Source organism: Daucus carota, chromosome 2, assembly GCF_001625215.2.
Source record: "Daucus carota subsp. sativus chromosome 2, DH1 v3.0, whole genome shotgun sequence".
Classification (NCBI taxonomy): domain Eukaryota; kingdom Viridiplantae; phylum Streptophyta; class Magnoliopsida; order Apiales; family Apiaceae; genus Daucus; species Daucus carota.
The window spans coordinates 34,891,760-34,917,823 of record NC_030382.2 but is presented as its reverse complement, the minus strand read 5'-3'; the positions used below and the strand labels follow the sequence as shown (position 1 = coordinate 34,917,823).

At 37.5% G+C, this 26,064-nt stretch overlaps 3 protein-coding genes across 3 annotated transcripts; 2 read left to right on the top strand and 1 right to left on the bottom strand.

Annotated features, from left to right (window-relative positions):
• Positions 1-6,010: 6,010 nt before the first annotated feature.
• LOC135150516 (glycine-rich protein 5-like) lies at positions 6,011-6,646 on the bottom strand. The gene has a single exon (XM_064086855.1). It carries the CDS (start codon positions 6,644-6,646, stop codon positions 6,011-6,013), a length of 636 nt encoding a protein of 211 aa, XP_063942925.1.
• A 1,003-nt stretch (positions 6,647-7,649) lies between these two features.
• On the top strand, positions 7,650-8,751 carry LOC135150515 (uncharacterized). Its single transcript, XM_064086854.1, has 3 exons — positions 7,650-7,679; positions 7,788-7,801; positions 8,253-8,751. Exons 1-3 carry the CDS (start codon positions 7,650-7,652, stop codon positions 8,749-8,751), a joined length of 543 nt encoding a protein of 180 aa, XP_063942924.1.
• An 8,536-nt stretch (positions 8,752-17,287) lies between these two features.
• LOC108207432 (uncharacterized) lies at positions 17,288-19,108 on the top strand. Its single transcript, XM_017377880.2, has 2 exons — positions 17,288-18,262; positions 18,482-19,108. Exons 1-2 carry the CDS (start codon positions 17,288-17,290, stop codon positions 19,106-19,108), a joined length of 1,602 nt encoding a protein of 533 aa, XP_017233369.2.
• Positions 19,109-26,064: the final 6,956 nt, after the last annotated feature.

The following is a 26,064-nucleotide window of genomic DNA, read 5'->3' as shown; positions in this document are numbered from 1 at the left end:
ATCTTGCATGGCATAAACCCACTCCTTCTTGTGCTCATCTTCTATAGCTTCTGCATAAGATTCAGGTTCACCACTATCAGTCAATAGAACATACTCATCAGCAGAATACCTGTTGGAAGGATGACGATCTCTGTTAGACCGCCTGAGTGGAACGAATGGTGGAACATTTTGTACCGGTGACTCCTCATGGGCATCATCATCCATGTCACTATTTTCTGGAGTATCGGTATTAGTGTCATGTTGGTCATTATCATGAGCATCGTCTCCAACCTGCGAGTCCACATGTCTTGGAGGAACTGGATCCAAATCAACCAGATCATTGTTATGTTGAGGAACTGACTCTGCCTTCCCAACATCTTTCAAACTCTGATCTTCAATAAAGATAACATCTCGGCTTCTCACAATCTTCTTTGAAACTGGATCATAGAGCCTATAGCCGAACTCATCTTGGCTATAACCAAGAAATATGCACTCTTTAGTCTTCACGTCTAGTTTAGACCTTTCATCTTTGGGAATATGCACAAAAGCCTTGCATCCAAAGACACGCAAATGATCATAAGAAACATCTTTACCACTCCAAACTCTATCTGGAATATCAAACTGTAAAGGAACACAAGGTGAAAGATTTAACACATTTACCGCAGTATTCAGTGCCTCACCCCAGAAAGACATCGGCAGCTCAGCATGTGAAAGTAAACATCTGACCCGCTCCACAAGTGTTCTGTTCATCCTCTCTGCCAAACCATTAAGCTGAGGTGTCTTTGGTGGAGTCTTTTGATGCCGAATACCCTGCTGTCTGCAATACACATCAAAGGGACCTGTATACTCCCCTCCATTATCTGTCCGGATACATTTCAGTTTCTTCCCAGTCTGTCTCTCAACTAAAGCCTGAAAATGCTTAAACACGTCTAATACTTGATCTTTAGTCTTCAAGGTATAAACCCACAACTTCCTTGAATGATCATCGATGAATGTAACAAAATATAATGAACCACCATTGGTTCGGGTTTTCATGGGACCACAAACATCGGAATGCACCAAGTCAAGTATATGCTCTCTACGAGAGGGAGGACGACTCTTAAAAGAAACTCTGTTTTGCTTGCCAGCAACACAGTGAGAACACCTTTTCAAATGTATATCAGTCAGACCAGATAGTACCTTTTTCTTCGACAGCATATTCATTCCTTTTTCAGTCATGTGAGCAAGTCTCTTATGCCATAAATCAATCATATCAACATTCTCCACAGCGTTAACAATGCCAGTAGAGACTTTAGGTTGTGTCATATATAATTTCGGACACCTCTTTCCTCTTGCAACAATTAAAGAACCCCGAGTGAGCTTCCATTGACCTTTACCAAAGCTGCTAACATACCCTTCATCATCAAGAAGGCCTGTTGAAATTAAATTCATTCGCATATCTGGAACGTGCTTCACATCATGAAGAAATAACTCCATGCCCGTGTCAAACTTCAGACATACCTCACCGACGCCAACAACTTTTGATATGCCACTATTACCCATTTTAACATCTCCATAATCACCAGAAGTATAAGATGTAAAGAAGTCCCTTCGTGACGTAACATGACACGAAGCACCACTATCAATAGCCCAACTCATATCATCTTGTGCAAGGTTAACAATATCACCATCACAACAAATCAGGTGCTCATCAGTAGTAGCAATCACCACAGAATTATCATTACTACTGTCAGTTTTCGTCTGATCGTTGTCTGAGCTCTTTTTATTTTCTCGCTTCAACTTTCTGCAGAACTTTTTCGTATGTCCCTTCTTACCACAATGATAGCACTCAACATTAGAATACTTACCTCTAGAACTACTCCGTTGATTACCTCTATTAGTTGGACCTCTGCTTTGAGGTCTCCCCTTCCTTTCGGTGACTAGGACTTCTGACTGTGAAGAGGAACCCTGTGACTTTCTTCTCATCTCTTCATTCAGAATACTGCTCTTAGCTAGTTCCATACTGATAATACCATCCGGAGCTGAGTTCGACAAAGACATCCTGAATGTCTCCCAAGAATCTGGTAAAGTACCCAAAAGACACAATCCCTGTATCTCATCTTCAAACTTGATACCCATTCCAGCAAGCTGATTCATAATTCCTTGGAATGCATTCAAGTGATCAGAAATTGTAGTGCCATCTTGATATCGTAGAGACATCAACTGTTTAATCAAATACAACTTATTATTTCCCGTCTTTCGAGCATAGAGTTGCCCGAGCTTGTTCCACAAAGTACGCGCATGTGCCTCTCCACTAATATGGTTCAAAACATTATCATCCACCCATTGCCGTATATACCCACAAACCTGTCGATGCAAAATAGTCCATTCTTGCTCGGTTTTATTTGCAGGCTTCTCCGTAGTAAACACGGGTAGATAATATTCCTTCACATAAAGAAGATCCTCCATCTTCCCTTTCCAAACATGATAATTAGAACCATTCAAATTAACCATTCTACTCGTATTCGTTTCCATCGTTCAAACAAGTTCAAAAACAAGAACCTGGCTCTGATACCAATCTGATGGGAAAAAGTGACCACAACGGCAACAACTAAGTGCGGAATTAATTTTCGTTGGACAATACTTATCCCTACTTGTATGAACCTTCGATGAAACAAACAAGTAAAGCAACAATAAACAATAAACAAGACACCAAGAATTATACGTGGAAAACCCCCTCAATGAAAGGAGTAAAAACCACGGGACCGTAGTCCACCCAAACAATTCACTATGACAAATTATATGGGTAATACACCAAGTTCTTCTCCAGATAAAACTAGAGGAATACAATCACCTTCACACTCTTGGAATAACTCAAGAAGTATGGAACCAAATAAACAACAAGAGAACAAAGACCCACGGCTAGGTTCAGCCTCTCCACGGCTCTTTAGCTACTGCCCAGCCCCTCAAATACACCTCCGAATCCGATCTCCACCGTTCAGAATTTAGATATCGGTGTTAGGAAGATGCTGTCCGAAATTCAGGACGATCCGACCGTTGGAACTCCGGGAAACGCAAAAACAAGGCAGCCAGCGCAACCAGAAAATTTCCTGCGAATTTTCACACAATATCTCTCTTTTTGCCTATTTTCTCTCTTGCTTATTTTCACAAATATCCTCCTATATTTATATATAGGGTTCCCTTTATTTTTATCTCCTTGTGGGCCAAAACAAGGGTAATCCTATTGGGCTTTTAATCTCATAGATAGAAACTAAAACCCAACATCACAGTGAACTAAACAGAGGAGGGGGCACAAAGTACTCGACCGGTGAAAGAATTGATATTAGAGCATCTCCAAGACGCTCTTCATTTAGGCTCCTAACTTGAGATTTGAGGAGGGAGAAGCAAAATGTTGCTCCAAGAGACTCTTAAGTGGCTCTTAAATCTTAAGAGCCTCTTGTTTCTCTCTCCTCTCTCCTCAAAGTTAAGAGCCACCACATGGCTCCTAACTTATTTTTTCACAATAAAAAAATCCTTCCCTCCAATCAACCTCCATCTTTCCCTCTCTTTTGTTATAGTGGAGCCCAATATATGAATAAAATATGAAATAGAGAAGAGATGTAGAGAGTATTGTTGGAGTTTACACTCTTAACTTTGTCCTAAACTACTAAGAGCCATATTTTTTATATTATATTTAAGAGCCAACAAGGAGGCTGTTGGAGATGCTCTTAGCACTTGCCAAAGGTTCAATCCCAATCCAGTTGAAATCCTGTCGCGATGTATCCCAATTGCAGTGTTCTCACATCAATTATTGAAAGAGTACAGAATTGAAGTTGCTCGCACTTCAATCACCCAATTATATGAAGCAATTCTACAAATTGCCACTACATTTTACATATAAGACAAATTGATATTATTGTAACCACCAGTATTTCTCCAGTTATGAAAAGCAAATGAGCAACTTCAATACTTCAGAGTGTTTTAGCTATCAGGCAACATTTACGATTAAAAAAAAAAATAACATTTACTGGTAATTACTGATTCTAGGTTTCTAAGTTCATCTACAGCAATACTCTATTAGGACACCTTTGAGTGTGTAAAAGGTGCTGGAACCCGACACATTTGTCCCCAGTTAGTTGGTGTAATGCTTATGAGGACAGTGACTGTGCTCTGCATTGCACTTATATGGTGATAGTTTTTGCTTTTTTACTTTCTCACCAGTACAAGAAAGTGTTTTCTACCTGAGAATGATTTGATTTCTTTTTTTCAATAATTATTTTGTATTAATACTTAGCCAAGTTATATCAAAAACCTCTGTGAGCGTTAATCAATAATAAGAGTTTGATCAGAGAGGCAGCAGTTAATCCAAGCCCATCTCAATTTACAAAATCTGTTATTGCCTCCCAGAGAAAATTAGAAATTTAGCCATCAAATGTTGAATTTGTTTTAAAACAAATTTCTGGAAGAATTTATCATGTCCATTATGCTTAATTCCTGCGAATTCTATGATGGATTTTGCAGACTTTGATAGGTAAGTTGAATTTTCATTTTCTTCACTGAGGGTGAACTTTTCATCAACTGACTCTTGTTCTTGCAATTGAGTTTTATCAGTATGAATGATAAAACTTTTAGCTCTACTATTAAGTGAGAATCTGATTAGCAGTATATATAACAAGTGAGTTTGACAAAAAGAAAATTTGTTTTACACATGCTTTAGGTATATAGAAAATTCTGACAGGAAACTTTAATGAGTCTGAAGATCCTCGCTAATCGCTATTAGAAAAGCACTTCCTTTAGCCAATAGTGCTTAAGGATCATGAATTCTTGGTCATGTTAGAGCTAGAATGCTGGCCTGAATTTCGATAAACAAAAAGATAAAAGGTATGAATAACTGTCTTCTATGATTATTTATAACACCGCTAATCATATAATCATTCTCAAAGTTATGTTGCTAAGGCTATTCTTATTATGGGGTTAAACATGTATCCTCCCATGAGGTTCAGGCTATAATTTTTTGTCCCGAAAAGGATTTTGAGGACCAATTTTATTAGATTCGGAAGTTTTGCGTGAGCTAGGTTCATTACAGATCAAATTCAAAAGGTTTGATAATTTCAACCCCAGAGCAATAAATTTGAACCCGAGAACAATATTAACAATCAGGTTTAGTACTTTCCTTAATTTGCACTATCATAAATAATTTGTTCTTGCAATTGAAGTTGCATGCCCCCTTTTTTTAGATTTTCTTACAGAATGCTCTCCTACTGTCTGGAGAGATAAGTCTTGTGCATATAATGCCAAAGCTACTTGTGTCTTATGACAGATTTTCATTGATTCTTTGTATTCTTTACTTAATCTCTGGCTATCAGTCTTGCTAGTGCCATTATTCATTGTGCTTGGTAAAGTGCTTTTGTTATCTGCGAAATCATGGTCAGGGATGCTGTGGCCTGGTGTAGTAAATGCCCGTTATGTGGTTGATGTATGCTTTGCTGTTACTTTACACTTCGAAATTGAGATGTTAGATGATTCATGAACAGTGACCGGTTCGAGTGTAAAGTAAATCCACACAGTTTGTTTACCGATTCTGCAACGACTGTATAAATCTTAAATTTGCAAGTCCATTAATCTCGTTAAAGTAGAACTCATTTAGATTGAAAACATGGAGTACCGAATTTACATATTTAAGCAAAATTCTGCATTGCAGAAACTTAATTATTCGCACCCCAGATTCAGCTTCACTTTGAAACTCTGGCCAACACCAACACTTGTAACCAAGCAGAGGGTAGTGCTTGATGAAATTTATATAATTAATTATCATGTGTATAAATTAAAGATTGCAGGAAAAACATAGAAGACAATTATTTTATAAAATGGAAGATACAAACACTGCATAAATCTGATTGCGATTCTTCATACACAGTCAAGAGACTTTATGAAACTAAACTGAACTAACAAACTAAAACGAACTATCTAGCACTACTACTTGAAAGACCAAACTAAGAGTGTGTTTCATGTTGGTAGAGTATGTTACACATACAGAGCAACACTTAAAGAACTAATAACAAGTAATCCTACCATTGCCCGGAGTCATTCCATTGTAATCGATAGTGTACTGGTAATTGCAATTACCACAATCATAACTAATCAAATATCCATTAGGAATCTGAGCCATTTGAATATTTCCGCACCTAGGATCATTAGGATTTGGCATTGAATATGAACCACCTCCCCCTTGGCTACCACTTGCACTACCGCCATCACCTCCACGGCCACCCCAACCAGGCTGTCCAGGTGTTCCTCCAGGATATCCACCTGCACCCCCAGCACCTCCTCCCGCGCCCCCTCCATTGCCTCCACGACCACCCCAACCAGGCATTCCTCCGCCATATCCACCTACACCTCCATTTCCGCCACAACCACCCGCGCCACCACCAGGACCGCCACCATTGCCACCACAACCTGCTCTACCAGGCGCACCACTACCTCCTCCAGTATACCAACCACCAGGGCGTCCCCAATAAAATCCACCTCCAAACCATCTCGGTTTCGAACTCTCAACTTCAGCCCCCGTGGCCTTATCATCTTTCTTGGACCCCAACACATTATCATTCTCCACTGTATTCGCCAACACTCCATGGACCAACAAGATGACCAAGAACAAACAACAATAAAAGACGCTGAACCTCTTCATATCTCTCGCACGTGAGAACAATTATTTTACAGCGACAATATAATGAGCTCTCTAAAGCAGGGATGTATAGGTATATATAGGGTCAGGTTACATATATCCAGCTTGTCCAAATCCTACTCCTGTTCTTTAACTTTTTGTTTTTGCCTTACCTATTTACACTATATATAATTCCCAATCCGAGCCATGCTAGGAAACCAAAAATCCAGCTTGTCTCAAATAATTTAGTAAATATTGTAAATTCCTTTTCAGTGTAGACTTCGGACTATATCTACGAGGGATTTGCTGACTTTGATTGGTAGAAAGTTATCATCTTCTTCGGTCGAGTTATCATGAATCATTGAGTTTCATAGTTGATTGATGCTTTGTTGTTACTTTACACTTTGAGCTTGAGATATCAGATGATTCATGGACACTAGCTGGTTCGAGTAATAGAACGTAAATTCATAGAGAATGACTACAGGTTCTGCTACAAGTATTGTATAAATAAAATTTTTGGTACATGTACACATGCTTTAGCTATATAGAAATATTCGGACGGAGAAACTTTAAAGAGTCTAAAAATCCCGCAAATCACTAGGAAAGCATTGTTAAGTTCATGGAATATGAGGAGTGCCCCAAATCTTTCGAAGTAAAAGCTTCGAAAAAAGGTCAGCATAAAAATTATGAGGTCCTTTTGGCCTTCAGCTCCTCTGCTTTTCACGTATTTTACATGTATTGTCACTGAAATTCTGGGTATTACTCAGTTTTCATACATTCTTGCTTGCTTTTTGTGGTTTCTAGGGCCGGCTCAATAAGTTTTGTGGCCTCGGGCGAATCCCAAGATGAGGCCTAATTTTACAAACTTCAAATAATATCAATGATAGAAATATTTTTTTTAATATTTAAATATTATAATTTTCAACGCATGCCCTCCTCCGTACACTGTTAAGCTATGATATGTTAAAACATTTTTTTTCCTGAACATATTTCGAAATCTGGAAGTGTTGTTTTGTGGACCTTAACCATGTACCGTGTTATTGTGAAGTTGAACAAGGTAACGAGATAACAAGATATCTTTCTTTTGTAACTTTTCTACTATAACATCGTATAATTGTTCTGTAAGATCCTTTCAGATTGTGAAATCTGTTCTTCTCCTTGGCAGATTCTTCCTGCCTGGTAAAGCTGCTTGCCAAGGGACCTGATTGAGGCAAGAGTCCATGACCAACTCAGCATGTTCTTGTTTATTTCATGACCTTAAACTGTAAGGATCACCCTGGCATGCATTTTTATAAAAGGTAGCATCATTTTCTCTTTGTCAGAGAAGCATCTCAGTACCTCTTGTCAACCTTCGATTCTCATGGTCCTAGGTACAAGCCGAATTACAGGCTATAATCCCGACTGACCTTCGAAGTCTTAGTAAATCTTTTTTTTGTTCTAGACTTTTATTTCCTGATGATACATATTTTTAGTCCTCCGTTTTGTAATTGTGATTCCGCCACTAACACGGAGCTAGTATCCGGTCACATAGAAGTCCTTTTTCTCTTCATCTCCTAATTCTTTTATATAATATATTAAACTCATCCTAAAGCTGTCAAAAATGAAGCTTGTTTTTGATGGGTAATTACAGGTATAAGATGTCAGATATGCTGCCGAACGCCTGGTTTTATAAGCTCAACCACATGAGTACTGGCAAGCTGCAGAACTTGACGCATAAATTCTCGAACAAAAAAGTTCAATCCAAAACAAAGTCATCTCCTTTCTCATCATCTACTGCAGCAGCGCACAAACAAACATGTCACCTTAGGAAGTCTTACTACTTCAATCTAGACTTCAAGTCGACCTCTCATTTGTCAGAAAGAAGAAAATCATCCGACAGAAGATGCGACGCGGAGAAAATTAAAGCATCTCCGAAGCTAATTGCAAACTTTTCTGTTTCTGATGAGTACCCTGGCTGTCATGTAAGCCATGAATCCGTTTATTCTACGCCTCACATGATGGAACAGGTCCAGAATGATTCTGTTTTCTATGATCTGGATGCTGAATTTAAACGGGTTAATGAGCCACCAAAGTGTGCTTCATATATCAAGTTGGTCACGACTCAGAACCGTCTCAAATTGGTCACTTAAGTCAGTTACATGTATCTTCAAATATGAGTTCAAAGAGTAAAAATATTATTTACATAGATTTACACATTATTCTTGACTGTTACCATGACTAAGTACAATGTTATGACTTCTAGTATTTATAATAACTAGCTTTTTGCCCGTGCTTTGCACACGGAAATTGTTGATATTCCATTCAATTTTCAAAATTTCAACCAGTTTTCAACGATAGCAATAAAATATATCATTAACGGATATCACAATCAGAAACCACTTCTCGTAATAACTCGTAAACAATTACTTTTCGAGTATCACACACATTTAACTCAAAGCAATGTGAACTTCACAGATCAATCCAAACAAAATAAACAATGTTAAATTCAGAAGTTATTTTAGGCAGTTTATATGGCATAGGCTATACGATAGTATTTCAAATTAAAATAAGATATTTATTGACAGTTTCTTGGCGTCGTCATGCCTTTTATTCTGCAACTAAAAAGATATGAAGAGACCATATACAATAATTTTCAAATTGAAATAAAATAAAAAAAGATTTTTTTTCTCTTACTTCCAACAATATATTCTACTATTATTTAGAAGTAAAATTTTGAAATTAAATTTAGTAAAATGCAAAATTCACATATCTAATAAATCTAATCAAAAAGAAAAAAATGTAATAAAAAAATAATAGTAGAATATATTGTAACGTGAAATTATACTGGATGCTGGAAGTTGATATCGAGCGCTTTTGTTTTTAAAAGGTGGACTATTCTGTACTATATATGATTCTGTAGATGGAATTGGCACACCAACACCTAATACAGGGAACAGTAACATTGTAAGAAATATTATAAACTTAAGCAACCTAATACAGAGAACAGTAACATTGTAAGAAATAGTATAAACTCAAGCAATAAATTAATATTTATTTGTGCTTAGTCAGTCTTCAGTAATGACACAACTATTATATCCATCATATGTGAATCATACATACACTATAGATAGGGTAAGAACTTTTCCATGAGCGAGAAAAATCTGAGAAAATCCTAAAAGAATAAAAAAAGAATATGATCCAGTTGTGATCACCATTGAGGGCCCAAAAGAAGTAACCACCAATTCTAAGGGACTGTGCATATCCAATCTTAACAGTCGTCGATACAATATCATCATAACCAATCCATGTACTCCCTGCTACTGAATAAGTAGAGACAGTTGTGGCGTCATATGTCACTTTGGTCTTATTTGCCAGGTTGTGATTCTCTATTTCAGATATGTTAGTATACCTTCTGCCCCTGACCTATACTCATAGCCGAGGCTCCAAGTCCGCTCACTTCCGGATCTTTCAGGCTCCAAGTCTTCCCATAAAATGGCAAGCCCATTATCACTTTTCTTCTTAAAACCCCGGCTTTGATCCAGGACTTGAGGCCATAACTGGTGCTCAAGTTCCCTGTTAAATCAAATAGTGTTGCACGGCTTCCAGTGGCAAACCTGGTAATGGATAACGTGAGAAATCATAGTCGATATATCGATCTCAAATTTTGAATCGTGAGCATTTCCTGCAAAAATAAAATTCCTTGCTATTGTAATTCACCACTGGTCAGGAAAATATAAAATCTTTGTCATTAGAATGCCCAAATGATGGTAGTTGCAGATATATGATAGCAGTAGGAGAGTGAATACCAATAGGCCTTTGCTTTTGACCTGTAAAATCACTTATAATAAAAATCATTATCAGAAATTGGAACTCTAATTTAACTATCATCCATACTTTGAACGTGGAAGTAATCTTCCTCGTTGGAGCATTTTATCAAACACTTGATGTAATAGTACTGGAAAACGGATTCAACTGCATTCCAAGGTTGAGAACATACCGGACATGTCTTATGCAAGGTCGCAGTGATCTGTGAATGATCAGAAAACGATGGTCTGCGCTGAGTCGATCCATTACCTGCAAATCCCAGCCATGGCTAAGGACGCAAGAATAAGATGTGAATTGCACAGACGGCGAAGAACAGTGTTCCTGGCAATCGTGTCGTGTCGTGTACTTTCGTGTCGTGTACTTTAACGTTTCGTGTACTTGAAGGTGAAACCCGTACCCGACCCGTTTCGGATTCGTGTACCTAATCTTAAACCCGTACCCGTTTCGAAACGTGTCGTGTACTTTTCGTGTAGTTTTCGTGTACATTTAATATAAATATAATAATTAAATTTAACTAAAATATATTTAAAAAATACATTTTTTATGTATTATTTAATGAAATATATGCATTTTTATGTATTATATAGTGAAATATATATTAAATCTTTATATATGTATACAATTATGTACAAATTTGTACATGTATATATATTATATATATAAATATATATATTTTTACACGAACATAAACTTATTTTTTTAAAAATATATATATATCGTGTACATTCGTGTACTTTCGTGTATATAAAATAAAAACCCGAACCCGACACTAAATTCAACGTGTATTTTCGTGTTCGTGTACTTTCGTATTCGTGTACCGAATATTGAAAACCAAACCCGAACTTTTCGTGTCGTGTTCGTGTCGTGTTTTCGTGTCGTGTACCAAATTGCTAGGTCTAAAGAACACAACGAAGGGCGAAGAACACAATGAAGGGTATTAAAACAAACAACGCAGTGGAGAAGCGCAACAAAAGAAACAGCCATAGTCATTATACCCACCAGCCATGGAAAATACAGTTCGTAGTTATTCCGTGAATAATCAGAGAGGAAGGCCAAGAACACCACACTGCTCCAGAGATCACGTCTCCATAAAACGTGGGATTTTAAATTTCAAATTTCTGGGTGGATGATCGAAATATGAGAAGAAAGCGGCACATGGAGGACTGATACCTAATTTGTAGATACGTGATTAGCAAACGAGAAGTTGGAGTATCCACGAAAATGTGGACTATCCACAATACACCAAAATTACACTGATTTGACGATGGGTTTTACCCATTTTAAGCTGGGTTACCCGAGAATAAGTAAAAAGTCTTAAAAGCAAATGGTTTGTATATGAGCGTGAAAACTGGAAAGGGCAAATTTAGTCATTTAGGAAGTGTCAATGCTAGCAAGAATTTAGAATATATTGAATTGAATGAATATTGATATTGATTGATATTGATATATTTAGATTTTATCAAGTTTATTTGTTATTTATTTTTTATTATATAGTTAATTCCTTTGTTTTAATTAAAAACAATTAATAAATAAACTTGATGAAATCAAAATATATTATTATAAATACTACAAGTCATAACATTATACTTAGTTGTGGTAACATTCAAGAATAATACGTAAACCTCTGTAAATAATATTTTTACTTCTTTAACTCATATTTAAAGATACGTGTAATCGACTTGAGTGACCAATTTGAGACGGTTTTGAGTTCAGTGACCAACCTGATATATCGAGCCCACCCTGATGACTCACTTGATTATTAACCCGAATTTAAAATACTGAAAGTCGATTCTCCATCCAACCATTATGACAACATGATTAAAAACGACAATTCCATGATCAGAAATTACAACCACAAGAAGAAAAGTGGAGCAACTTTGATTTAGTGTCCCAACTTGGGCACAAACCAATCATAACCAAGCTTAATAAAGGTGATGGAAGAAAACCAGATATAAAGTTTCAAGAAAAATCAATCGAATTTGAAGAGGGAGGTTCATGTAGTATTAGTGAAAAGAAAAAAAATGTCCTGTTAGGAAACCGAGAGCTAATTCACCAAGGTTAGCATCAAAGAGGCTTATCCAAGTTGAAGGCCTGAAAAGTGCATCATCACATTCATGTCTAAGGAGTGTTACTATTGTGAAGAAGGACACTAAAGATCCCGACCTGGACTTCAAGGAGTCGATGATAAAGATGATTATGGAGCACAATATCAGTACGAAAGAGGAGTTTGAATAACTTCTTGCTTGTTATCTTTTACTCAATTCTGAAGCTCTTCATGAACTAATTATCAATTTTTTCGAATAAATTTGTTTTGAGATTACAAGAAATCAAGTCTTGGTAAGTAAATAGAAATAAATTTCACAGATCGTGTGCATTTTCAATTTTAATCGTGTTGCGGATCACACTTAGCCTTGAAATTATTGAATTGTTTTTGTTGTAACGTAGTGTAATACATGTTTATTGCGAGGATATAGCATATCTGTAATGTGAAAATCTTCACGTGTCAAAATGCACAAATATAGAAGACTGGTATACATATATGTGAAACATTAATTTAAATTTAAGAATTCATTTTGTGAGCCGTAGAGATGGTTTTGTAAAACTATCTAGGCTCAGAGCATCAGTAAATACAAAACAAACTTTTCATGAAATTTCAACACATGAACTCATAAATATAAATAAACCATTCAAACTATTTGAGGTACGGAAGTATTTAGTTTGATATTGAAATGCATTAACCACATACATAAAATTAATTTATTTATATTCTCTTTAACATTTTTATCCATTTGAGATAAAGTTATTGTTTTAACTTCTTGCTTTGTCTTAATTATTAATATTATTTTAGTAATTTGAATTTAAATAGAATTAACATTAATAATTAGAGTTATATTAGTTATAGGATACTTAGATGCCTATATATAAAAACATATCAGTTATTAATAACCCTAATTAAGAGAAGCAGCCGCAGAGTAAAGGAAAAAGGGTGAAAAGCAGAGTGAAGAAAAAGGGGTGAAAACAGATGCGCATAACAACTGTCACTTTCGGAGCGTTAATTGTAGGTCGCAAAAGAGGAGGTAATTATTGTGTGTTTAGGGGTGAGTAAAAATTCTCCAAACCGACCGAAACCGGCCGATATAATCCGTCCAAACCGAATTTAACGGTTTAATAACGGTTTGGTTTGGTTATGGTTACAAATTTTAAAAACCGAATTATTTTGGTTTGGTTTCGGTTTTTACCTTCAAACCAACCGATAAATCTGAACCGAACCGAATGTGTAAATTTAAACATTAATATACATGTACTAATAATGTATTACTAAAAATAAAATTATAATCTACAAAAAAATATAAAATCTTAAACATATAAAAGGTATCCTACTAAAGATTTTTTTTACAAATATTATTTATTCTATTTTATAATATTAATTTTGATGTATGTATTATGTTTCCATTCTTTTTATTTATATTTTTATAAAAGTATACAAATCACATTTTTTTTTTATTTTCTTTCATCTCTTTTTATTCATCAAGCTAATATATTCTTGTATCCTCTTTAAATATGATTAAATAAAAAATATAAATTGAATTTTCATTCCTAATTTTTCAAGTTAAAATTTAATTATGTTGTTAACTTTGTTTTACGTATAAAAAACGGTTTAAACCGAAACCAAACCGAACCGTTTTAAACGGATTGGCTTGGTTTGGATTTTAAACATAATGGTTTGGTTTTGGATTGAGATTTTGAAAAACCGATTATTTCAGTTTGGTTTGGTTTAGACCCTTCAAACCGTCCAAACCGTCCGATGCTCACCCCTATATGTGTTATATGTACTAGCTTATAGCCCGTGCAAGGCACGGGAGCTTTTTAATTATTTATAAACTTTTTAAATATATTTTAAATGGTGTGAAGAAATTTAATATATAAATAATAAATTAAAATTTTCAATAAAATAAAATTCGAAATTATAATTTGTTTGTAAGTTAGAACTGTGATAAATACACACAGCCATTAATGACTTCAAATAAACTATTGTAATGAAGCCATTCCTTTTCTCGTATGTACCCTGCCAAAGTATTAAATTCTTTCTATCAAATTTTAATATATTTTGAGTGGAATACGTTATTGCCAACTCTTATTAGATTATATTTATAAATGTATTTTATATTAGAATTATTATAGTGTAATTTAAATAGCCCGCAAGGGTTGGTTTAGCCGGTTAAAGAGATGACATCTATCCTCTTGGTCACAGGTTCGACTCCCAAACTGTGGTGTGGATTAGAGCCTAGCGCTATTGCGTGAGCTCGTGGCCAAAGTGTGGATTAGAGCCTAGCGCTATTGCGTGAGCTCGTGGGTTAGTGCGCACCCGAAGGGTAGCGGCTGCGGATTCCTAGGTTAAAAAAAAAAGAAATATAATGTGATTTAAATATTTTTCAAAAAAATTATATGGTTCTAAATTAAAATTGATAAACATTTTTTTTTTTGAATTAAGAAAAAGAATCATAAACTGCAATAAGAAAGTAGAATCTATTTTGGATTAGGAAAAAGTTTTTGTATTTGCTAATCACATAAATCCGGCTTATTAATTTTAAAATATATTATCAAAAAAATTGTGACGGTGAGATTTATATGATTCTACGAATAAAACTGGTAAGAAATATTTATTTGGGATTAAAAAAATCATATACACATGAAAGACAGAATTTGTTTTGAATTCAGAAAAAGAATTATAAACATGCAAGGTGATATCAGTTGCCTTGTAGAACAGAATTTAATTTTCCAATCTAACGGTGCTTATTTGTTCAATATAAAATCTAACGGATGATAAGTTTTTGGACCAGAGGACCATGCGACCAAATTATCTCCCTTACGCTTATTATATATAAGTATATAATGCGCCAAATGATTAATAAGTGTGACTTATGTACTGTGTTCGCGTTTTATCTCTCGTACATGAGCCTGCAGTCGGGTCTGTTCTGTATATAGATTTATGTTATTATTTTAGGTGACTACAAGAACCCTCTCCGCATGCATGATTTGGTGGGTAGTATAATGTGATGGAATTGTAAAACTTAGCAGCCAAGTGCGCATGAAGAGTAATAATATTCTGGACTGGAGCGGAGGTCATGGACCATTATAATCTATTCTGATTCCACCTAATTAGATGTAGTGCCTGACCAGGTTATTAGTTTGATTAAGTTTTATGTTCACGTGTACTGTGATTCTGGTTTTGGTCGCGTAACTAATATTATTTAAATAATAGCTTAACCAACGATAAGAGTTCATATATTTAATGGATATATTTATTTATGGCTAATATGCTTGCTGGTCAATGTATGCAAAGATAATAAATTATAATTTTATATTTAGGTTCGGAGTCGGGAGTTTATCGGATTATTTACGGCTTCTCGTGAGTGTTTGGTGTGCTAGTTTCGAGGTACGGATTCTATTCTTTTTATTCAGCGCTACTCCTTTCGGTATTAAATAATTTTGATCTGTCCTATTTTAATCTGTCTGATTTGCTAAGGTTGTTTTGCGCTACTCATTTGACTGTTTTGATTTTCGAAAAATATTTTAAAAATCTGTTTTGAAAGATTGAAATATTTGTGATGCGGTTTTCAAAGATTTTACAAAATATGATTTGCTCAGTTTATTTGAAATATCTGTACCCTGTGATTTTCAAGTTGTGAAAATTGTTTTGTTCGAACCCTTAGAGAGATATAGGGTATACCGAGTTACCCAGCTGTAGGGGTACTACATCCATGTCTTTGCGACACCATTGACATGACACTTCCGTGACAGTGTGATTGGTCACGGCGTATCCTTCTGTTAGCTCCTAGGAGGAGCTTTGGCCATTTTGATTATTTGTTCAGGATACATGGGTGCACTCACGGAATCATATCACCGTCAAATCACAAATCATATCAAAACTGAACTGGGTGCACCCACGTATCCTGAACAAATAATCATAATGGCCAAAGCTCCTCCCAAGAGCTAACAGAAGGATACGCCATGACCAATCACACTGTCACGGAAGTGTCATGTCAATGGTGCCGCAAAGACATGGCTGTAGTACCCCTACAGCTGGGTAACTCGGTATACCCTATATCTCTCTAAGGGTTCAAAACAAAATAGTTTTCACAACTTAAATCACATGGTACAGATATTTCAAATAAACTGAACAATTCACAATTTTGTAAAATCCTTGAAAACCGCATAACAAATATTTCAATCTTTCAAAACAGATTTTTTTAAAATATTTTTCGGAAATCAAAACAGTCAAATGAATAGCACAGAACAAAACTTAGCAAATCGCACGGATTAAAATAGGACAGATCAAAATTATTTAATACTGAAAGGAGTAGCGCTGAATAAAAGAAATAGAATCCGTACCTCGAAAATAGCTAATCGAACACTCACGAGACGCCGTAAAAAATCCGCTAAACTCCCGACTCCGAACCTAAATATAAGATTATAATTTATTAATAAAGTGTATTAGTATCCGACTTAGACATACATCCCAACAACGCATAATTAATACAGACAAGCCTGATAATAGTGCAACTTAATTCTAAAAACGTAACAAAACTCATGTTTGAGTTTAAGGTACTAAAATAATGCGCGACCTATTTCTTTACTCTGTCCAGTGTCCAGTGTTACAGAGTTGGCATCAGAGCTCAGGTTCTTTCCTGTAGAAAACCTATATTGGTTGACCTGTGAGAGTGGGTGGACGTTAGGATGGGTATTCTGTTTAAATTCATTTCAACTGCTCACTTCATCTGCGCAATTCATTTGATATCTGCTTGTACTATTTTCTTATCCAATCTCGTTTTCTTATTCACTTCGTTTATTATATTGTAGATGCCTCCTAGACGTGAGAATCCTAGGCGCGATAACGTTAACATTGGTGCAGCTGAGTTAGCTCAGTTGATAGCTCAAGCAGTGACTCAGGCTTTGCAACAAGCTGCGCAAAATCAGGGAAACCCAGGAAATAATGAAGAGCAACAAAATCAGCCTGATGCACTAGCTTGGTTCGATAGGTTTGTTAAGCAGAAACCGGATTCTTTCCATTCAGCACCACAACCTATTGATGCTGAAAATTGGATTGGTCATCTTGAGAAGATTTTTGATGCATTGGGATGTGATGACGCTACAAAGGTGAGGTTGGCTGTGTATAAGTTAGAAGGGGATGCTCAGAGGTGGTGGAGAGGAGTGAAGACTATCAGGGGTGATGCATTTGTTGAGGCATTGACTTGGCAGGGATTCACAGATTTGTTTTATGAGCAGTACTTCTCAAAGGAAGAGAAGGATGGTTATATGAGAGAGTTTAATTCTATTGAGCAGAAGCATGATGAGAGTATCACTGAGTATCTTGCGAGATTTATCAGGTTGGCGGGATTTGCTGGGACTTCTGCAGGGACTGCAGAACAGCAGGCTGAAAAATTTAAATGGGGGCTGAAGTCGTCTCTTAGGATGTCTATCATTTCTTCCAGATTTCAGAATGTAGCAGAGGTGGCTGATGCAGCCAAGGATGTTGAGAAGGAGCGTATAGACTTCCGGACTAACAGATCTAACAGTGGTCGTAAGAGGGGTGGAGATGATCAGCTAGTCCCAGCACAGGTAGACATGGGTATGATGGTCAGAACAGTCGGTATGGACAGTGGCGTGGACAAAACCAGAATAGGGGAGGTCATACAGCTCATGGTCAGAGACAGAATCAGTATAGTGGTCAGGGACAAGCTCAGCAGGGGCAGACTCAGCAGTTTCAGCAGCAGCCTAGACAGTGGTAGAATCGTCAAAGGGGACAGGGACAGGGACGTTATCCAACGTATGGGGGTAACCCCAATATGATTCCGGTGGCTCCTTGTGCTACATGTGGTAGACACCATCCGGGCAGAGCTTGTTATAAACAGACTGGGGCATGTTTCCCGTGTGGTTCGATGAATCATAGGTTAAAGGACTGTCCACGTAATAATGGTGATGGAGGTAGTGGCAGTGGAGGTCAGCCGAATCAGCAGAATCCTACAGGCAGAGTCTTCTCATTGACTTCTTCAGGCAGCAACTAATCCAGGTACTGTTTCCGGAACGGTTTTTGTGGGTACACGTGATGCTTATGTGTTATTTGATACTGGTTCGACTCGTTCTGTGGTATCCCTATCATATGTTCGTTATCTTGGTGTCTTACCTTCATTATTATCTCCGCATATGTCTATTGCTACCCCTATGAGGACTTCTGTTAGTATTTCTGATGTGTATCGAGAGTGTTTGATAGTTGTGGGGGATAGAAATTATAAGGTCAACTTGCTTCTGATGATGATGCATGACTTTGACATTATTTTGGGTATGGATTGGTTGAGTGAGTATAGGGAGACGATTAATTGTGAGGAGAAACGGGTTATCTTTGGGGATGTGAATAAGCCAGAGTATGTATACCAGAGGTCTCAACCAAAAGGGGAGGTTAAGTTGATTTCAGCTCCTAAGGCGAAGAAGCTCTTGTCTAAGGGTTGTGATGGTTATCTTGCTTTTGTAAGGGATACATCCAAGGTTGAGTCTCGTATAGAGGATTATGCAGTTGTGAGTGAATATGCAGATGTGTTTCCCGATGAGTTACCAGGTTTGCCACCGCATCGAGAAGTGGAGTTTAGTATTGAACTTGTTCCAGGTGCAGAGCCTATTTCTTAGACGCCGTACATGATGGCACCACTAGAGTTGCATAAGTTGAAAGAGCAGTTGCAAGAGTTGTTGGATAGAGGATTTATCAGGCCTAGTGTGTCTCCATGGGGTGCTCCGGTGTTTTTTGTGAAGAAGAAGGATGGGTCTATGAGATTGTGTATTGACTATAGGGAGTTGAATAAGGTGAATATCAGGAACAGGTATCCGTTGCCACGTATTGATGATTTGTTCGATCAGTTTCAAGGGGCGAAGTATTTTTCAAAGATTGATTTGAGATCGGGTTACCACCAGTTACGAGTAAGAGATGAGGATATTCCTAAGACAGCTTTTCGCACTCGATATGGTCACTATGAGTTTCTTGTGATGTCTTTTGGGTTGACGAATGCACCAGTCGTGTTTATGGACTTGATGAACCGGATCTTTCATGATTACCTTGATAAATTTGTTGTGGTCTTCATTGATGATATTTTGATATACTCTAGGAGTAAGGAGGAGCATGAGGAGCATTTGCGCATCGTGTTGGGAATTTTGAGAGAGAAGAAATTGTTTGCCAAATTTTCAAAGTGTGAGTTTTGGTTGGAGCAAGTTGCATTTTTGGGGCATATTGTGTCTGGTAAGGGAATTGAGTTGGATCCTGCAAAAGTCGAGGCTATCACTAATTGGCCGAGACCTAGCAACGTTACAGAGGTGAGGAGTTACTTGGGTTTGGCAGGCTACTACAGGCGGTTTGTTGAGGGGTTTTCGTCCATAGCCTTGCCAATGACTCAACTAATGAGGAAGGGTGCTAAGTTCGAGTGGAATGATGATCGTGAGAAGAGTTTCCAATAGCTAAAGAAGAGGTTGGTGTCAGCTCCTATACTTGTTTTACCATCAGGCAGTGGGGGATATCAGGTTTACAGTGATGCTTCTAAGAGAGGTTTGGGGTGTGTTCTTATGCAGCATGGGAAGGTGATTTCTTACGCCTCTAGACAGCTTAAGCCCTATGAGGTGAATTATCCGACCCATGACTTGGAGTTAGCAGCAGTGGTATTTGCATTGAAGATTTGGAGACATTATCTATATGGAGAGACTTGTGATATCTTCACTGATCACAAGAGTCTTAAGTACATTTTTACGCAGAAGGAGTTGAACATGAGGCAGAGGAGGTGGCTTGAACTTCTTAAGGATTATGATGCTAAGATTCAGTACCATCCGGGGAAAGCTAATGTGGTGGCGGATGCTCTTAGTAGGAAGAACTTCGGGAGTGTGGCATCTCTTGTTACTCAGCCGCACCTTATTTCAGATTTAGAGCGCTTAGATGTGGAGTTGTATGTGAGAGGGTCAGATGGCAGTGTAGCAAGCTTAAAGGTGGAACCTAATCTTATTTCGAAGATTAAGGATGCTCAAAAGAATGATTCGGAGTTGGATGCTATTAGATTGGAGTTGGCGAATGGGAAGCAAACCGATTTTCGTGTTGATGATGAGGGTGTGATATGGTTGGGTAGTAAACTTTGTGTCCCTTCAGATTCGGCAATTCGTGAGGCAATTTTGACCGAGGCTCATAGTTCTTCATTTTCTATTCATCCGGGTTCTACTAAGATGTATAGGGATTTGAAGACACATTTTTGGTGGAATGGAATGAAGCGAGATATAGTGGAGTTTGTGGGAAAGTGTCTTACATGTCAGCAGGTGAAGATAGAACATCAGAGACCTAGTGGATTGTTACAGCAGTTAGATATTCCGATTTGGAAGTGGGAAAACATAACCATGGATTTTGTGACCGGTTTACCAAGGACTTTTAGAAAGAATGATGTCATATGGGTGGTTGTTGATAGATGATAAGTGGTATTTATACACACTTATAGGCCTTCATTTCCACTTAAATTGGTTGATTGTACTTAAGTGTTTAGTGTCTTTTGATATGTTTTTATTGTTTTTCTGTGCAGGTCACGAGTTGAGGTGATGAAGTGATTTTCTATCATTTTAGGTTGGTTTTGGTGCATTATTTGCAAGAATAGAGAATTGTGGATTCACCGCGACTTGGGATTTTGTGGGTACATCTTCTACAAACCCTCACGAGAGCACACTCGTCCACTAGAGCTATCTAGGGGTTTAAAGGGCTTGTTGCATGTGCTAAATGCAACCGTGATCACCTACGGAAGTGGTACTAGAAGCGAGGAAGGACATACATGCGAGAACGAGCAAGAAACGAAGAAACGGGGCCACCGTCACAGACAGTATCGCGCCCGCGCTAACCTGTAGCGCGCCCGCGCTACAGCCTGCATCACTAGCGCGCCCGCGCTAGAGTAGCGCGGTGGCGCCCCACTGAAGCTTCCCGGGCCGATTTTTTTACAGCTTTTCTGATGGATTTTTGCAGCGGCAGAGGCCCGGTTGACCTAGTCAATGTATTTTAATTTCTCGTGTGTAAAACCCTAGCCTCGTACAAGTAGTTTTTAGTAGAGAACAATATCGTAGTTTCAGTTTTATCATTCAAGCACATTATCAGTTGTATTAGATCGTTCTTCGCGAGGAAGTGACAGTTTCGAGCGAGATCGTGAACTTCAATCTGTAACGTGTGATCTTTATTATTAATTCAAGCATTTTTATTCCGTTAATTCTTGTCTTTATTCTATCATGTTTTCATTAGAACCCATGATGTCGATTGGTTCGATTATGAACTAACCGCCTTCATGGGATTCTAATGGATTTATCGATGTAATCTAGTATCGAATATTAATTACTTGATTGTGTGACGTACGTTGATTTCTTTGCATGAGCCGTACTTATTCTTCTTAGGAGAGTAGCTAACTTCTAAGTTGTTTGTTAATTCTTTCTGAAGCGAGAGTGGATGATTGAATTTAGAACTATGCCATGTAAACATAGGATTATGTGAATGAAGCATAATTTGTGGTAGACTTGAACTATTTTTATCACCCTGTGTAATCACGATAGATGACTTGTTATTTAAACCTCTCTGCTTACACTACCGCTATAGAGATATAGGGTCTGAGCTTTGTTGGTGTCCATGAGATTTCTATCTTAACTGTGGATTTTGATTGGTATGATATGTGTGCAACGAGAGTTGGCATGTATTACTTTCGTGTTGTCTGATTAGGGTCAACAGTCGCATGTTAATCAGTAATTTCAATTCTAGATGAATTCGATAATGAAATTAGAATCCCATGTGTTTTCCTATTCTGAATTTGATTAGTAAATTTAGTTATTAGTATAAAAGAAACCATCCTTGTTAATTGTCTTGGCAGTGAAAATTGATCATACATTGTTGCATAGGTGCGTATTCTTAATTCACCAGTCTCTGTGGGATCGAACTTAATATATTACTTGTGATCACGTGCGCTTGCGTGTAGATTTCACCGAACAAGTTTTTGGCGCCGCTGCCGGGGACTCGGTGTTAATTAATTAGTTTACGTACTTGTCATCAGTGTGCATTAAAATTCACTGACTCGGATTCTTTTCTCACTTTTCTTAGTTGTTGTTGTATCTATTGTTTTTGTTTAGTTATTTATAATGTTTCCTTTGCCTCCTTGGGACTTCAGTTCCAAGTGAGGTAGCTTTTACTGCGTTCTTGGCTGTGTTTGTGCTGTTACAGGGTTACAATGGAAGAAGTCGATACCTTTGCACTTCTATCTTCCATAGTTGAGGCATATTCGTCGAAAGCTACAGAGCCGACCTTGTATCCGATGAGTGTCGATGAGATGTCACAAGTTGCCCCTACAACATACAGCTTCTGTCAAGTTTGTGGTGTTCAGGGTCACTATAGTTATGAATGCTCTTATAACCACTTCAACTCTCAGAATACTCAGTCGGGACATGGATATAATTATCAAGAAGGATATGAGTACAATCAGTATTCTAATTCTTGTGATCAAGAATGGATGGATCAACCAGATTTCTCTTACATGGACAACAATTTTGGTGATTTCCCATATCATGGTCAACATCAATTTCAAGAACAAAAATTTCAGCAACAATGTTATGAAGAACCTCCAATGCAACAATATGATCAGTTTGAGCAACAGTATTATCAGCCTCAATATGAGCAACCACAATCTCAACAGTATCAATATCCTCAAGTACAAGATCTACAGGTTCCTCAACCCACTGTAGAAGTGCTTTCTGATCAAACAAATGAGGTATATGATATGTTGGTAAACATAAACAAGACGCTTAAGGAACTCAAGGCTACACAACTGATGATGGAGGCTCGACTTGAGCGGTTAGCTAGTTCTTTTACTGTCGAACAACCCGATTCTTCTCCACTTATAGCCACCCAAGTTGAAGATGACATAAATGCTACCATTCTTGCAAATGATGGAGATTGTGATAGTTTTTCGACCTGGGATGATGATGTGCCTATTAATAAAGAGGAAGATCGTGTCGCTGACGGCAAAATCGATGAAGTTGTTGTTGTGGACCGTGTGGGCGATGATGAGGTGCGTGAAAAAAGCAATATCGAGTTGATCGTAGTTTCTCCTACACCAGGTGTGCTTGAGTTACATTTCCTGAAGGGGATTAGCTCAATCAAGGTTGCTCCATGTTCTGACATTGAAAATGTGGCTTTCAATCCAACCTCTACCCCTATACTTGAGAGTACATGTTTTAAAGCTGACATGATGATTGTCCAAGATGATCTTACACAAAATCTGGTGGGTTATCCAGTCCAAAAGGCTCTTACACTTCAACTCTTGGAAAAAGAGGATAGCAATTTCATCTCTTTATTCAGTGACATGAAAGGCCAAGAAGTTCTTATGACTCCTGTGAAAGTGAAGAGTTCTGAAAAACCACCACCCGAGCCTCCACCTTGTGTGAAAGTCGAAGGAGTTCGGTCCTTTAATGGATGTGAATTTTTTCGTTGTTTTATCACAAAGTTCTCTGAAAGTATAAATGTCGATCAATGGTTACTTCTTGAAGTGACAATTAAGTTTACTAACGTTTGTTTGGAGACTTTCTGCAGGACAAAGACAATATTTGATGCTCTTGATTTTATTTGTGGTGGCGAGATTTTGTTTGAGAAAGTGGATACCCCATTTCTTAAACCTAAGCAATATCCTCCACCGGATTCACCTCCGGCAGAGGAGGGGGAGGACTCCGAGTAGGTATGTGGGCGCTCTAGCCTTTTTATCACTTTCAATGGGGACATTGAAAATTTTAAGTTTGGGGGTGGTAATCTAAGGAAGAGCATATTATTATAATGTAGTTTATTATTTGCATGTGTTAGTTAGTTCATGTAGTTCACGTTTTATTTATTTATTTATTTTGCTTTGATTATTTCTCACGTTTTTCTATTTTCTCATATTTTTTTTTTTTTTTAATTTTATTTTATTTTTACATGTTTAGTAGTAATTGTCGTAGCTAGTATCACGAGTATTTGCATGAATTATGAAGTTAAGCCAAGTTAATTGCCTATGATGAGTTATGTGCGTAGTTCTTGATTAGTAATTTCAATTGCAATGCTAGGTTAGTACTTGGAATTTGCTTGTGTTGGAAATTGTAATTCACATATGTTCTTGAGATAGGATTTAGACGAAATTCCATGAATTCTAGGATTGAATTGAACACCCTTCAGCTTAGGTCTGTAAATCTTAAGTTTGGGGGAACTGAGGAGTAGATATACCTTTCTAAACGAAAAAAAAAAAAAAAGAAAAAAAAAAAAAAGAAAAATTAGTAGTAATAAATTCACTAGAAAAATAAGTGGTAGAATTAACTAGGTTGAGCTCATTAGTACTCGAGTAATTAAGTCTGAGGGGACTTTGTGCCTAACAACCTAAAGCCCTTCGTGGTTTGGGATTGTTGACCCAACGCTCGCTACATGGGTACTAGTGCATAAATCTTTAGGGATCTCAACCATTGCACAGTTAAATAAACCACTAGAATAAAGTGAATAAGTGGTGTGTGAAGTCTTGTGGTGTTCGTAACGCATTTACACTGCGAAGCGCTCTAACCTTAGACCGAGCAATTAAACACCAACAAAAAGAAAAAAAAAATATTATAAGGAATAAAATAGAAGGGTGTGGACATTCTTTGGGACCTTGGCTTTTAGTTGGACTTGAGTGACGGGGTGTTAGTTTTAAACTTTTACGATTCTTGATGGGGATTCTGTGGGAGTAGTAGTTTTTGTCTTGTCTCAATAAAAGAGCATGCTTGCACACACGGGCACTCCACACTTGTAAATAGAAGAGTGATTGACTTGGTAGCAAGAGAGATGAAGGTCGAGAACATTAGCACAATCTGAGGTATTAAAAATTGACAAGGCAATGACTTCATAGTTTACTCATTCATCACGTAGTTGCATTCATGCATCGCATTGTATTATTGTTAGTGTCGTTGACGCTTGAGGACAAGCATCAGTTTAAGTTTGGGGGTGTGATAAGTGGTATTTATACACACTTATAGGCCTTCATTTCCACTTAAATTGGTTGATTGTACTTAAGTGTTTAGTGTCTTTTGATATGTTTTTATTGTTTTTCTGTGCAGGTCACGAGTTGAGGTGATGAAGTGATTTTCTATCATTTTAGGTTGGTTTTGGTGCATTATTTGCAAGAATAGAGAATTGTGGATTCACCGCGACTTGGGATTTTGTGGGTACATCTTCTACAAACCCTCACGAGAGCACACTCGTCCACTAGAGCTATCTAGGGGTTTAAAGGGCTTGTTGCATGTGCTAAATGCAACCGTGATCACCTACGGAAGTGGTACTAGAAGCGAGGAAGGACATACATGCGAGAACGAGCAAGAAACGAAGAAACGGGGCCACCGTCACAGACAGTAGCGCGCCCGCGCTAACCTGTAGCGCGCCCGCGCTACAGCCTGCATCACTAGCGCGCCCGCGCTAGAGTAGCGCGGTGGCGCCCCACTGAAGCTTCCCGGGCCGATTTTTTTACAGCTTTTCTGATGGATTTTTGCAGCGGCAGAGGCCCGGTTGACCTAGTCAATGTATTTTAATTTCTCGTGTGTAAAACCCTAGC

What these genes read in the sequence shown, in the direction of transcription:
- LOC135150516 (XM_064086855.1), bottom strand. Translation starts at nt 6,646, where the DNA reads ATGAAGAGGTTCAGCGTCTTTTATTGTTGTTTGTTCTTGGTCATCTTG.
- LOC135150515 (XM_064086854.1), top strand. Translation starts at nt 7,650, where the DNA reads ATGTACCGTGTTATTGTGAAGTTGAACAAG.
- LOC108207432 (XM_017377880.2), top strand. Translation starts at nt 17,288, where the DNA reads ATGCCTCCTAGACGTGAGAATCCTAGGCGCGATAACGTTAACATTGGT. An exon ending in ACGTTATCCAACGTATGGGG is followed by an intron (nt 18,263 to 18,481) that starts GTAACCCCAATA and finishes TGACTTCTTCAG; the next exon opens with GCAGCAACTAATCCAGGTAC.